Here is a 13,465-nt window from a genome sequence, read left to right as displayed (position 1 = left end):
ATCAAAAGTCTTATCCGACGTCTCTAACCATTTTCGATGGAGTATATCTTCGGACATTTTTGATTTATATTTTTCCCATAACTCTGTAGGAGCTGATGGAAAGCAAGTTGTTAGTATGATGCGAAACAATTCACGAATTTGACTTGGAGTTGATGTTTCGCACGCGTCATTGATGCAGTTATCCCAGTGTTGGTCATTCTCCAATAAATTCAGAGCTTGGCATGCACTACGGTAAGTGTCATGTATAGTACCGTTTACAGTTCTCAAATACTCAAAGGATGTCGGACCGGGTACATTCACAAAAAGCAAGCGTAGAAAGAAGCATTCATGTTGATTGGGGTTCTTCCTATCGTGGTATCTTTGAAGATGGTAGGTTTGCCGTCGACTGACTTACCCTGTTTTCGACGTTCAAATACTTTATTTTTGTATTCCACGTGTAATACGAAGGCACTTCAGTATACAGCAGTTTTTTTTGCAAAAGAATCATTTTTGCATAGCGAAAAGAAAGCAGTTAACTTTGTATCCGGTGGATTCAGGGCTCTTTGTTGCACGTTGGATTCCGAAAAATAAACACGTTGGCCATTCTGTAAATGTACCGCTAATTGAACAACAGCTGGACTACGTTCAAGTATCGGAAATGAAAGAATTCGCCAAACAGTTTCATTACTGCTTATGTATCTTCCAGCCTGATATTGTACGATTTCGTCGACATCTTTGATTTCGGACTGCAAGCTAAAAACTGCCATGTCACTGCCTTTGTTGACGTATTTACATATGTATTTGATTGCCTTTACTGAGTTACAGTATTCAACGTTTATGTGTGCATTAAACGTTTTTGATAATAATGGGGAATATGGAACAACCCACTGGTTATCTACTTCGATGGTGGTACCGTTACGCTTCTTTATTATTGCTGTTTTACCGCCATTTTCAGTAGATCTTCTTCTATATTGTGTGTAACCATCATTGCCAGTAATTGTGTTGGGTACTAAAAGTCGAGGATATTGCTTTGTGCACCTTCCAATGATTCGGCAGGATGAAGACAATTATAGTTTAAAATGCCGTCAATTGTTTCACCAATACGTCGTTGATATGTATGCAAAAATTGAATCAGAATGTTTGCTATATATCCGTCTGAATCAGACCAAGCTCCGCTCTGAACAATACATTCATTTGCGAGATGCAGTTGTAAATGACGGTAATACCACAAACGTTGGAAGATTAACGATTTTACCTTCGTCATATGCTGGCAGTCCCCGTCATATGCATGAATATTCTCAAGATGCTACTGCGTATGTTCGTCTCTATGGTCGTCCCGATTTATTTATTACATTTACATTTAATCAATCTTGGGACGAGATACAGCAGCTTTTACTTCAAGGACAATCGGCGGTTCATAGACATGACATTACGGCCCGTGTCTTCCGGCAAAAGTTGAAATCACTGATAAACTACATAGTAAAACTTGAAGTGTTTGGGTCAGTGCGATGCTGGATGTACTCAGTGGAATGGCAAAAACGAGGTTTGCCACACGCACGTATACTAATCTGGCTACATTATAAAATTACTTCTAACGAAATTGATGATGTGATTTCCGCTGAAATACCTGATGAAAATGTCGATAAGGTGTTATATGATATTGTTGTAAAAAATATGATACATGGACCTTGCGGTGCACTGAATGAAAATTCACCATGCATGACCAAAGGAAGGTGCACAAAGCAATAACCTCGACTTTTAGTATCCAACACAATTACTGGCAATGATGGTTACCCAAAATATAGAAGAAGATCTACTGAAGATGGCGGTAAAACAGCAATAATAAAGAAGCGTAACGGTACCACCATCGAAGTAGATAACCAGTGGGTTGTTCCATATTCCCCATTATTATCAAAAACATTTAATGCACACATAAACGTTGAATACTGTAACTCAGTAAAGGCAATCAAATATATATGTAAATACGTCAACAAAGGCAGTGACATGGCAGTTTTTGGCTTGCAGTCCGAAATCAAAGATATCGACGAAATCGTACAATATCAGGCTGGAAGATACATAAGCAGTAATGAAACTGTTTGGCGAATTCTTTCATTTCCGATACTTGAACGTAGTCCAGCTGTTGTTCAATTAGCGGTACATTTACAGAATGGCCAACGTGTTTATTTTTCGGAATCCAACGTGCAACAAAGAGACCTGAATCCACCGGATACAAAGTTAACTGCTTTCTTTTCGCTATGCAAAAATGATTCTTTTGCACAAAAACTGCTGTATACTGAAGTGCCTTCGTATTACACGTGGAATACAAAAATAAAGTATTTGAACGTCGAAAACAGGGTAAGTCAGTCGACGGCAAACCTACCATCTTCAAAGATACCACGATAGGAAGACTCTACACCGTTCACCCCAATCAACATGAATGCTTCTTTCTACGCTTGCTTTTGGTGAATGTACCCGGTCCGACATCCTTTGAGTATTTGAGAACTGTAAACGGTACTATACATGAAACTTACCGTAGTGCATGCCAAGCTCTGATATTATTGGAGAATGACCAACACTGGGATAACTGCATCAATGACGTGTGCGAAACGTCAACTCCAAGTCAAATTCGTGCATTGTTTGGCATCATACTAACAGCTTGCTCTCCATCAGCTCCTACAGAGTTATGGGAAAAATATGAATCAAAAATGTCCGAAGATATACTCCATCGAAAATGGTTAGAGACCTCGGATAAGACTTTTGATTTTACATCAGAAATTTATAACAACACTCTAGTTATTATAAAAGATTTGTGCGTATGTATGGCAAACAAACCTCTTCAGGATTTTGAAATGCCTTCACCTAATCGTACCGCTGCTGTTTCGACATGTGTAGAATTGGATCGTGAACAAAGTTACAGTACGAGTGATCTATTGTCGTATGTACAAAATAACATTTCTAAGTTAACGTCGGAACAAAAAGACATTTATGATCCGATAATGCATTGTGTCGATAACAACATTGGAGAAATTTTCTTTTTGGATGCGCCAGGAGGTACTGGTAAAACTTTTGTGATAAAACTGATTCTGGCATCAATTCGATCAAAAAATGATATAGCGTTGGCAATTGCGTCATCCGGAATAGCCGCAACGTTGCTGCCTGGTGGAAGAACTGCTCATTCCGCTTTGAAATTGCCTCTGAATTTGCATTCTACAGAAACTCCCAGTTGCAATATTTTCAAATCATCTGGGATGGGTAAAGTATTGCAGCAATGCAAACTTATTATTTGGGACCAGTGCACAATGGCACACAAAAAATCGCTCGAGGCTCTGGATCAATGTTTGAAAGATTTGCGAGGGAATTCGAAACCCTTTTGCAGCACATTAATATTGCTTGTGGGAGATGTCAGGCAAACATTACTTATAATACCTAGATCAACCCCTTCAGACGAAATGAATGCTCGCCTGAAAAATTCTAATTTATGGGCACACGTAAAAACATTAAAATTAACTACAAATTTGCGGGTCCGATTGCAAAACGATGACTCTGGTCAAACATTTTCAGATCAATTGCTGGCAATTGGAAACGGAAAGCTCCCAGTGGACTCAATTTCAGGACGTATACAACTACCTGCTGAATTCTGTAATTTAGTGACGTCCAAAAATGAATTGATTGAAAAAGTATTTCCGAATATTCTAAACAATTATAAAAATAATAAATGGCTAAGTGAAAGAGCGATTCTTGCACCCAAACATATAGACGTCCACGAAATCAACAATATTGTTTTGACCAAGATTCGAGACCAGGCAGTCCTTTACAAGTCAGTCGACACAGATTTGGAACCAAATGAGGCGGTTAATTATCCATCTGAATTTTTAAATTCCTTGGATCTTTCAGGGTTTCCACCACATGTGCTACAACTAAAAATAGGCGTACCAATAATACTGTTAAAAAATATCAACCCACCAAAGCTTTGCAATGGCACGCGACTTGCCGTAAAAAAAAACAATGGAAAACGTAATAGAGGCCTCAATTTTGACAGGGACTTTTGAGGGTGAGGCTGTTCTTATTCCTCGCATTCCCATGATTATAACGGATCTGGCTTTTCAATTTAAAAGATTGCAATTCCCAATTCGATTAGCATTTGCAATCACCATCAACAAAGCTCAAGGTCAATCATTAGAAAAATGTTGTATAGATCTTAATAATGATTGTTTTTCCTATGGACAATTGTACATTGCATGTTCGAGGGTCGGTAAACCTGACAATCTATTTATATCCAGCGACAATTGGGCAGCGAAGAATGTTGTATATTCGCAAGTTTTACGCAGTTAATTTGTATTGTATCTATCTATCTATCTATCTATATAAAAACGAGTTGTGTGTATGTATGTTTGTTTGTTTGTAAAAAGAGCGTTGGCATATGACATCATTATAAGTGCATAAGGCTTTGTATATGCACAGACAATGGGAAAGGCAAGAATGTTGTATATTCGCAAGTTTTACGTAGTTCAAAACACATATATAAATCTATCTATATTCATAGGTGGTACACAGGGACACAACTACAATGGCGCGTAACGACTTACGTGTGCGGGAGGGGCTTGGGGGTTGCTAAGCGCCCCAACCAACTAGGTTTTGGGGTAGCGCGAAGCGCCACCCCAACAGCTAGTCTATATATATACAAATAAGTTGTTTGTCTGTGGGTCTGTCGAGTGACGTCATGTCGTCATGAAGTTAGTTGTCGTCATGTTTGTTATGGCGATGACGTCATTAAAAGTATTTAAGAAAATTGTTCAAAGGCAAATTTTTAATATTAAGAAGATCTTGGACGGAAAAATATTTAATTGTAAAATGACTGAAGAACCTACAATGGCAACTGCCGAGGAAGCTGCTCAAAGAGTCTATGACAAAAAACTTGCGGCTGATAGAGAGAGTAAGAAAAGAAAGCGTGCCGAGGAATCACAAGAACAGCAAGAAAACAGGCTTGTGGCTAAAGAACACAAAACCGCGCAGTTAGATGAAAATCCCCCTGGACAGCGAGAGTCAAAACATATCAAAACTGAAAATGATAGCGATGATGATTGGGTTTGGGATTTTGACTTTGATAAGGTCATCAATGCTTACCAGATTTTAGTTAAAAAACACAAAGGTTCGGCAATATGTATTTCGTAGTGACGCTGAAAAATAAAGAAGAAAAAGAAAACTGAAAAAAGAAAAAAGGTGAAAAACTAAAAAAAAATAAAAAGAAAAAATACTCAAAGAGGAATTAAAGACCGGGACACAAATGACGACCGGGACAGAGGGAATATAAATGACGACCGGGTAACTCAAAGAGAAATTACATACTGGATACCAGGACACAAATGACGACCGGGATATCTATATCTATTTATATAAAAATAAGTTGTTTGTCTGTGGGTCTGTCGAGTGATGTCATGTCTTCATGAAGTTAATTGTCGTCATGTTTGTTATGACGATGACGTCATTCAAAGTATTTAAGAAAATCGTTCAAAGACAAATTTTTAATTGTAAGAAGATCGTGGACGGAAAAATGTTTAATTGTAAAATGACAGAAGAACCTACAATGACAACAGCCGGGGAAGCTGCTCAAAGAGTCTATGCCAAAAAACTTGCGGCTGATAGAGAAAGTAAGAAAAGAAAGCGTACCGAGGAATCACAAAGACAGCAAGAAAACAGGCTTGCGGCTAAAGAACGTAAAACCGCGCAGTTAGATGAAAATCCACCTGGACAGCGAGAGTCAAAACATATCGAAACTGAAAATGATAGCGATGATGATTGGGTTTGGGATTTTGACTTGGATTCGGTCATCAATGCCTACCAGATTCTAGTTAAAAAAAACAAAGGTTCGGCAATATGCATTTCATAGTGACGCTGAAAAATAAAGAAGAAAAAGAAAACTGAAAAAAGAAAAAAGGTAAAAAACTAAAAAAAACTAAAAAGAAAAAACACTCAAAGAGAAATTACAGACCGGGACACAAATGACGACCGGGACAGAGGGAATATAAATGACGACCGGGACACTCAAAGAGAAATTACAGACTGGCATACCGGGACACAAATGACGACCGGGACACAGGGAATATAAATGACGACCAAGACACAGGTATTTAAGAATATCGTTCAAAGACAAATTTTTAATTGTAAGAAGATCGTTGAAAGAGAAATTTCTAATTGTAAAATGACTGAAGAACCTACAATGGCAACACCCGAGGAAGCTGCTCAAAACGAATGTATTCAAGCCGAAGTAGCTGAGCTGGTAAAGCGTTATGTTTCAGGTTCTAGGTCCGAGAGGCTTCAGGTTTGAACCTTGGCTTTAGCATTAATACAAAAGAAGAAAAAAACTAAAAAAGGTAAAAACTACAAAAAATAAACTAAAAAGAAAATACTAAATAAACTAAAAAAGCTAAAAAACTAAAAAAAGACAAAAAAGGTAAAAAACTAAAAACTAAAAAAGAAAAAAACTAAAAAAGCTAAAAAAAAGGAAAAAACTACAAAAAAAAACTAAAAAGAAAAAAAACTAAAAACTAATAAAAAAACTAAAAAAAAACTAGACTGAAAAAGAAAAAAAAAATAAAAACAGGAAAAAACTGAAAAATAAAGGAGAAAAAGAAAACTAAAAGCCGGGACACAGGGAATAAAAATGACGACTGGGACACTCAAAGAGAAATTACAGACTGGGACACTGGGACACAAATAACGACCGGGAGATATAAATGACGACCGGGACATTCAATTATAAATTACAGACCGGGACACCGGGACACAAATGACGACCGGGACACAGGGAATATAAATGACGAACGGGACGCTCAAAGATAAATTACAGACTGGGACACTGGGACACAAATGACGACCGGGATACTGGGAATATAAATGACGACCGGGACACAGGGAATGTTCGATTAGCAATCACCATCAACAAAGTTCAAGGACAATCATTAAAATAATGAGGTATAGATCTGAATACGGATTGTTTTTCCCATGGACAATTTTATGTTGCATGTTCAAGAGTTGGTAAACCTGACAATCTATTTATATGCACAGACAATGGGACATCGATGAATGTTGTATATTGGCATGTATTACGTAGTTAAAAACATATATATGTCTATAACGAAAAGAGAAATATTTTTTCTTTTATCTATATTCACAGGTGGGACACAGGGACACAACTACAATGGCGCGTAAGTAATATGGCACGTAACGACTTACGAGCGCGGGGGAGGGCTTGGGGGGGGGCGCGAAGCGCCCCCACCAACTAGGTGTTGGGGTGACGCGGAGTCGGTAAACCCGGTATTCAAGAGTCGTTAAACCTGACAATCTATTTATATGCAGAGACAATGGGACATCAAAGAATGTTGTATATTCGCAAGTTTTACGTAGTTAAAAGCAAGTTTTACGTATATATATATATATATATATATATATATATATATATATATATATATATATATATATATATATATATATATATATATATATATATATATAACGAAAAGAGAAATCTTTTCTCTTTTATCTATATTCACAGCTGGGGCACAGGGACAAAACTACAATGGCAGGTAACTGATATGGCGCGTAACGACTTACGCACGCAGCGGGGCTTGGGTGTCAGGAAGCGCCCCCACCAACTAGGTGTTGGGGTGGCGCGAAGCGCCACCCCAACAGCTAATATATATATATATATATATATATATATATATATATATATATATATATATATATATATATATATATATATATATATATATATATATATATATATATATATATATATATATATATATATATTATTTATTTTACAAAACCTATATTGATATTAAGCCTCAGGATAAGAAATTGTAAAAATGTCAGAAATCTTCATTTAAAGTGCTGTGAACTCAATTAAAAATGGAGTAAATTAATAAGCTGATCTAGCTGGGTTCTAGAATCCGTATTCACATTGTTAAAAGTATAAAAATGAGACCAAATATGATTTCCAAGAGGATGTTTTCATGTTGAATGTAGGAGGTGGAAAATGCTCAATATATGCAATATTTGATATTAAAATGATTTAAAATGGATTGAAAATAATGTAAATTGATAGGGTGATCTAGGTAAGGCAGAAACCCATTTGTCTCATCACTATTACTAATGCCACTGCAATGGGAACTGATGCTCTTTCTACTGCTGCGAACTTTACTATTACTGCTTTTACTACCTCTGCTATGCTGAATTAAAAAAATTCAAATGTATCCATGTCGTCAAAATGGCACAAGTAAAAAAAAAAACCTCTTGAATGGCAAATTAAACAAAATTGAAAATTTCAAAGATTATAGACAAGAATGCCAAAACTAATTTGAAAAAATGGTCTCATGCATGTTTACAACATGGCTAATCAGAAACACTTCAGAGACGGCTGGATTTACTAAGTTGAAACATTACTACTACTCAATAACTGTTACTCCTAAGTCTACTACTACTGCTTCTGCTGCTACTATGACTGTTAATGGTATGACTGTTTTGGACTGCAACAACTTTCGATATCAGGTGCTATTCTTATGGAGTTTTGGGCTATTTTTTTTAAAGTTTCTTAAGTTTGTTTTGGAAACAGCATTTTACTATTAAGACTAATTTATATGATGGTTAAGATTCTTGAATCAGATAGAAGTGGAATTGTTTTGTCACTTACCAGTTTATTTTAAAGACACTTGAAAGCGTGGGTCTGGGCCTTGGTTTATTCCTTACTAGGTTGTAAGTGAAATGGACAGTCTTGCTGTCATATTAGCACCATGTTCAACGTTTTTGAGGATGTTTATCAAAAGTCTCATAAAGTAATTATCGCAGTTAATTTTTACCATTAAGAATAATAGAAATCACAATTAGCATTCCTACACCAGGTTTAAATGGCAATTGCTTTTCACTTGACAGTTCTTTTCAAAAAGCTTTTTCCATTTATTATAATGCATTGCATTTTGTTGTTTATTAGGTTGCATATATTGCTGCAGTCATAATTTAAAAAATTAAGAGAACAATCATAATAAGACCTCAATATAAATGAAAAAATATGTAAATTCTTACGCTACAACCATTGCAAACTGACAAGGCTGACAGAGGTGTAACTTGGGAAGGGGGATGTTTCAATTAATTGCTCTGTAACTTCTAAATTTGAAAGACAATATTTTTCTGGCATGTACTTGTTTAAAACTGATCTCCTTGACCTCACAAGTAGTCTCTGCTTATGCCTAGTTTTTTTTAATAGTTTTTCTATAATACTATTTAATTTAATATTTTATGGCTTACTAGCTTTTAATTTACTACTTATTACTTTGTTTTCTTATGCTTTATTAATAAAAGTTCCTTAGGAAAATGATAACAAGTGAGTGGCTTCAGTTATGGGCACATAGGTAAGGATGTGGCACCTTTAGACTCAAATTTCCTTATATTCTTTAAATTTGTTATTGAAGCCTCAGCTTTTTTGTTCTGTGTCAACACCAATAACTGATTTTTAATTTTTTCTTAGATTTTCTGAAACACTATCGAATTACATTACTTATTTTTATTTTAGTCGTGCTCAAATCTATAGTTTTGGATAATTCAACAAAATTCTGATCCCTATTCAAACAGAAAGGACGAGAAAGGATTTAAAAATAATGGAATTACTAGGTGATGCTACAATGTCTACTTCCCATTTGGAAACTGACGCAGAAGTTACCGCTCTCTCAAATTTTCGGAAATGGTCAAAGCCATGGAATGTTGATTTCAGAATATCAGATGGACTACTTATTCCAGTGTCTGGGTATTTGATCGTTAAGAGAGAAAAGTTGGCATCTTGGAAGAATGAAAGACCTGAATTTGATGGTGTTGGTCACAAAGCCTACGTTAAGAAGAATGAAAAAATGACTGAAGTTCCGGCTAATGAGATCATTATTGGATATCAATATGGATCCAAAACCATACCTTTCTCAGGTAAAACATCTTTCCCACAGTTCTGAAGTAACTTCAGCTGACAGCCAATTATAAAAAGATTGTATTCCCATATAAAATAATCTATTAGACTCGGGACACTCCCTATACAGACGACTTGTGTTAAAAAAAAAGAGTTAAAATATTACAGTGATTAAGTACTGTTATAAGTCTAATGATGCTTTACTTTTTTTTAGTAAGCATACAGGTTTAAAAATGACTAAATTACAGCTTTAAGTTATGTGTTTGAGCAATTACTGTGACTTTCAAGACCATTTTCCTCTGTGTTTTAGCTGGCTGGTATAAAATATTTTCATTGATAAATCGTAAAATCTGATTCAAAGAGTTTTACCGAGTCATAGGTGGAGAAGAGATTTAAACCAATCCAAATAAATTGATGGTACTTGTATGATATACCCCTACCACCCAAGTTGCTCATGCATAGAATTACTATAGACTGGTTTCTGGTTTCGCTAGTTTCTTTCAGCTTAGAAAGTTAAAAGAAAGAGAAGTGACAGAATAGATGGGAAATAATAGTTTAGGCAATGTATTTGCATATTAGGGGTGATAGGGGTAAAGGATTTGGACAGTGTGAAGTCAGAAAAGAATTCTTAATTCATAATACAATGATAATTGTACCTAACATATTTTGCATTCGGACCAGCTGTACTTTACACCCACCATCCTAAACTGTATTTATATGGCCCAAAAGTGTTTTTAAAGTATTGTATTTTTACCATATTTAGGTATATTTTATTAGAATTAATCTACCTTCATTTTTTGAGTGGTAGGGTATATCATACAAGTATGAAATTGATTTTCCCTCATTCTTTGACATTCTTCTAGATTTTCAATCAAAGTAAAAAAAAAAAATTATCACCAAAATTTGTACTTTCAAAAATAAACTGATTTTTAAGGTTCTAATTTTTGTCAGGTATAAAGGTACTGTGCATTAGCATTCTCTCCAAAACCTTCTCCTCAACAGAAAGTTAATCCCGCAACAAATTCCCCTTGGAGAATTTATCCGGGAGAAGACTCCTCCATGTAAGATTTTCCCCTTCTTAGAGAAATTTCTTCTAGACAATTACAACCAACAAAATTTTCTCCGGTTACTTCCTCTTAACAGCTCGACAATCAAAATTTAATCGACAAAAAGAAAGTAGGACAAATAAAAGAATTTAGAATAGGAATTCTCGCAAATACCCTAGTTTAGGATTCCCCTTGAAAGCCCATCCCACAGAAAATTTTCCCGGTGAAAAATCCCCCAAGCACAATATTTACCTCTCCCCCCGCTGTAAAAAAGGTATCTTCTTCCCATACAAATACTACACGTAAACAATAGGCAAGTTTCATGACTTGCAGGCCTTTCCCATGAAGCTCAGACGGGTTAACATTAACCACAAAGGCGTTTGTAATGGACCTTTTAGCTATGCTAGACAAAAAGATTATCTCAAAATTTTGATCAGATAATTCTGGGAAAAAGAGGCTTGAGAGGGGGCTAATTGCCCTCCAATCTTTTTCATCTTTTGGAGGGAGCACAATAACTTTTGATTTGTGTTCAAATAAGTGCTCTTCCAAAGTTCTAGAACTACTACCCTAGGAAAAAATCCAAAGAAAAACAAATTAACACGCATCAGTGATATTTTTTTGGTATATAAATGTAAAATTCTATATTTTTGTAGATGGGAGCTTGATAACTATAGGGTTTTCTAATACGTTGAATTTGATGGTGGGATTCTTATTTGAATTTTTTGACTTTTATGGAGTGATTCACCCCTTTTCGAAAGCTCATAGATTTTGACACTAAACTAAATGAATATTTTATAGTTGGACTCAACTAAAACAACCGAGCCTTTTGCTATTTCTATTGATCTCAAAATTCCGTTTCTTAAAATTTTCGTTATCACGAACTGTTCAATAATACAGATATATACAAATAATACAGATATGTATTAAACAGTTTTTTTTATCTCTAACGTTTAAAATTAAAAACAAATCTGGAATTGACAGAAATTAATATTATTGTACACTGGAAAACGTATTTATTTCTTATAATTCTTGATTATAAATTTTTTTATAATACATCTTGATCGTTATGGCGATTGTTTTACATTTAGTGTTGATATGTTGGAAAATACAAATCGCGCGGCTGTTTCGCATACATGTGCTTCATATCAAACAGTTCAAGGTAGCGAACTGTAAGTAAAGAGCAATTCAGCTCAATATTAATCGAAACTCTAAGAAACAGAGTCTTGGTAACAACAGATACATCAAAAGAGTCGACTTTTATGTTTATTCAAAATATGTAAAATTCATTAAATTTAATATTACCCATCGTAAATTACGAGCCTGAGAAGAATTTGCCAAATTTTTGAAAAAGGGGAGAAACACTCCCAAGACAGCAAGTAACATTAAAGAGAATGACAACATGAGATTAATTATACCAGAAAACCCTACTGTAGATGTTTTAAGCTCCTATGTACACAAATGTGGAATTCTGCATTTTCGCCATAAGAAAGATCACAGATGCCTGTTTATTATATTTTTTTTTCATATTGAAGCAATGATCACAAAAGATCGGGAAAGGGCTCATCTGATCGGAAATCAGAAGTTTTAGTGTCCTTTTTAAGTGACCAAAAATATTCGAGGGCAGTTAGCCGGCGTCCTACCCCTTTTTCCCGAAAGTCACCCGATCAAAAGTTTGAGATAGCCATCTTTCTCAGCATAGTCAAAAAAATTAAATAACTATGTCTTTGAGGATGACTTGCACCCCCACAACGCCCAGGGGAAGGGTTACAACCAATGAACTTTGCCCGTTGTTTATATATAGCATTGGTGATTGGGAAGTATACAGACATTTATCAGGGGGATTTTTCTGGTGGGGAGGGGGGAGAATTACTTGGGAGGATGTCTCCATTGAAGAATTTTTCATGGGAAAAGTGAATATTTCAAGGATGAGAAATTAGATTTTCAAGCATTATTTATAGAACGATCAGAAGTTGAATAAAAAAACAAATTTTTTTTCCTCCAGGAAAAAAAGAGGGTGACCAAAGGAGGTCACCCTCCAGTTATCACCTCGGTTTTTACGCTAATGTTATTTTAGAACTTATTTTAATGTTATTTTAGAAAGGAGCAATAATGTTATTTTTGCTCCTTACTTTGAGTTGAAAAAATTTGTTCTTTTGCATTTAATAAAACGAAAAGGACAATTAAACTTTATAAAAGGTTTGGAAGCAAGAAGCAGTATTACTCTTTTTGTTCATAAGCTTATGACCAATAAAAAAATCTTCAGCAGTAAATAACTTGGAAAAGACGACACTGCCTTTCCATGACGAGAGTAAAAAAGTTCAAAATAGGGATGAAACCTTTTAATTGACAGTGAATATATATAAAAATTATTTAACTGGATATTTCGAACACATATACGGTGTTCATCATCAGCAGTAAAACTAAAAGACATGAATAAAAATAAACAAAATTAATACCTAATAAACTAATTACATATAGTTTATTGCTCTTA

General features: G+C 35.2%; 1 protein-coding gene across 4 annotated transcripts in view; it reads left to right on the top strand.

Annotated features, from left to right (window-relative positions):
- LOC136043391 (caspase b-like) overlaps positions 1-13,465 on the top strand; it is a 128,098-nt gene that overhangs the window by 15,825 nt on the left and 98,808 nt on the right. For 2 of the 4 annotated variants that reach the window (XM_065728316.1, XM_065728303.1), the window contains exon 2: positions 9,646-9,948. In XM_065728316.1, coding sequence (XP_065584388.1) covers positions 9,646-9,948 — 303 coding nt within the window. Of the gene's footprint in view, positions 1-9,547; positions 9,949-13,465 lie in introns of all 4 variants that reach the window. The other 2 variants (XM_065728311.1, XM_065728306.1) reach the window with 1 other exon arrangement.

Source organism: Artemia franciscana, chromosome 2 (assembly GCF_032884065.1).
Source record: "Artemia franciscana chromosome 2, ASM3288406v1, whole genome shotgun sequence".
Lineage (NCBI taxonomy): Eukaryota > Metazoa > Arthropoda > Branchiopoda > Anostraca > Artemiidae > Artemia > Artemia franciscana.
Note: the sequence above shows the minus strand (reverse complement) of the source record. Positions and strands in the feature narration are given on the sequence as shown.